The 2441-nt window shown below is 47.6% G+C and overlaps 1 protein-coding gene across 1 annotated transcript; it reads left to right on the top strand.

Annotated features, from left to right (window-relative positions):
- The first annotated feature begins 623 nt into the window (after positions 1 to 623).
- LOC133889977 (uncharacterized) lies at positions 624 to 1754 on the top strand. The gene is made up of 2 exons (XM_062330407.1): positions 624 to 1399; positions 1651 to 1754. The coding sequence occupies exons 1-2, from the start codon at positions 829 to 831 to the stop codon at positions 1665 to 1667; spliced, it is 588 nt and encodes a 195-aa protein (XP_062186391.1). The 5' UTR covers positions 624 to 828; the 3' UTR covers positions 1668 to 1754.
- Positions 1755 to 2441: the final 687 nt, after the last annotated feature.

Raw genomic sequence — 2441 nt, forward strand, 5'->3', positions numbered from 1 at the left:
TCTTGGGCTAAACTTGATGCCCCGTTAGATTTTATCTTTTGCCCTGTAATGTATACAGCGAGTTTGATGGTGGTTCAGTTGTTTGGTCGAGGCTTATACCTCGTTTGCTAGGATCTTTATCTTGCTAGTGTGATACTCTATATCTGTTTTGTTTGGTTTGTTGTTGCCTGTTATACCTCCACTTTCTGGGGAGGTGCTGCTGAATTTTTTTCCTCAGCTTTCGGTAGATTTTGTAGGTTGGCCTAAGTGACCCTCCGGACTTGTTTTGGTCCCGGGGTGTTACACCTAGGTTGCCATCGGCTCACCCGTTCGTCTCCACCATGTCCTTCCGCCCGTCTGCCCTCAAACACAGTAGCTGCTACGTGCTTGACTGCCGCCACGGCTGCGCCCTCCTCTACAACCTCGATGCCATGTAATTCATCACCTGGGACCCGATCACCGGTGACTAACACCACATCCACGAGGTGCCCCAGTCTGACAGGTACAACAACACCATGATGTTCTACTCCATGGGCAAGGGCTGCAACCACCGCGACTGCAACAAGGGACCCTTCCTCGTGGCCTTCCTGGGCATCTGCGACTCCGACGCGCACGCATGCCTCTACTCGTCCGAGACCAGCACTAATAGCGCACCAACCTCCATCGTCCTCCTCGATCTCGACCGATACTACCCGCCGCTCTCGTCGGGGACGCAGTCTACTTCGATGGTGAGTTTGCAATCCTCTTGTGGATTGTGGTACGACCTAGGCGGGCAGGGCCTGTCGCCAACTCGACTGCCACGGCGGCCCCTTCCTCGTGGCCTTCGTTGGCACCACCTCGGACGGGCTCATGTCCTCCTGCGTATACTCGTCGGAGGCCGCCGCCTGGAGCGACACGACCTCCGTTGAGAACTCCGACAATTTCATCGTCGACATGATGCCCGCCGCCCTCGTGGGGAACACGCTCTACTTCAACTCTCAACAGAGCCGAGGGAGAATCGTGGAGTATGACTTTGGCGCGCCGCGACGACTATCGTTCATCAACCCGCCGTCGTTCAGGTACCTCCTCGGCACTGTCCTAAGTCCGTACCTCGGCGGCACTGTCCTCATGCCCTCGGAGGGCGGCGGGCTGGGGTTCGCCAGCATGCACAGATCCTGCCTCCACCTGTGGGCAAGGGAGGCCGGCCCCAACGGAACCGCGGCATGGGCGCAACAAGGATACATTGAGCTCGCGACACTGCTCCCAGAGCATGCCCTCCGGCGCGCTGATGCGGTTGGCTTCGTGGAGGGTCTCGGTGTCATTTTCGTCAGTACAGATGATGGCGTCTTCATAATTGAGCTCAAGTCACACCGAGTAGGGAAGGTGTCGAGCTGGGGAAGCATCTACGCTGCCATTCCTTACATGAGCTTCTATACTCCAGGTATTTCTTAAGAATATCGAGTTTATAAAAACAATCAGGGAATCGTAATCTCATATGCACTGACTCACTCCCTGCTTAATTTTCATTGGGATCAACTTGTGAATGATAATTCTTAAAGTGGTTAGACATAACTTTCAACTTGTAGGCTGTAGCACACATCCCAAACGGACCGAATCAAGTAAATGTGTCAAATTTCATACCTCTAGGTTTGAATCTTAAGTTATGGAATGATTATAAGTGTATCTTTTCAGATCTTCTTATGGGCTGATCGGCACTTTCATAAAACGCAGGGATTCATTCATCAGCAAGAACCTTGTGCTGTTGGCTTCTGGCAGAGCTGATGCTTTAGTTTCTTTGTTTTCAGTTGATCTGTTCAAGCAAGAATAGAGCTAGTAATCATGGTCAACTTAGTAAGTTCTGTTTCCAGTCGGTCAATCAGTTGTCTCTTCTTGCTGAAGTTTTTGGGATTGTGGCCCAAGATCTCTGACAGGTTTACATTCCTGCTTTTTTTTTATTAATGTTCATTACATGCTTATCATGCCTACTTGAAATTGAATCAGTCCCACTTTCCTGAAAAACGAACCTGTGTGGTTTATTAGTATCGTTTCACTTCCATCCCTAAATTTAGTTTCAGTATCTATCCAGGCATATGCTTCGAATTGACAGTATATGAGTGATAGTTAAGTTTCGGTACACTAGGTTGTTCAGATTCAGTATATGAGTAATAGCTTAGTTTCAGTAGAATTGACGTTATATGAGTGAGTAAATGTTCATTTCATGTTTGACAATCCCACTTTGAACTGATAGATTAAATACACCTTTTTCCCCTGAAAAATGAACCTGGATGATTTTGTTTTAGCATCATTTACTTCCATGCATGAAAGTAATTTCAGTATCTACACTTGGAACTGAAAATATTTGAGTGATACAATTTCAGTGCACTAGGTTGTTCATATAGCTAACAAAATGGTAAATATACAAAACAAACATGTAAATGAAATTAGGAGCTAAAACTTCTGGAAAAATTATGGGCAACAGCAAT

This window comes from Phragmites australis, chromosome 14 (assembly GCF_958298935.1).
Source record: "Phragmites australis chromosome 14, lpPhrAust1.1, whole genome shotgun sequence".
Taxonomy (NCBI): domain Eukaryota; kingdom Viridiplantae; phylum Streptophyta; class Magnoliopsida; order Poales; family Poaceae; genus Phragmites; species Phragmites australis.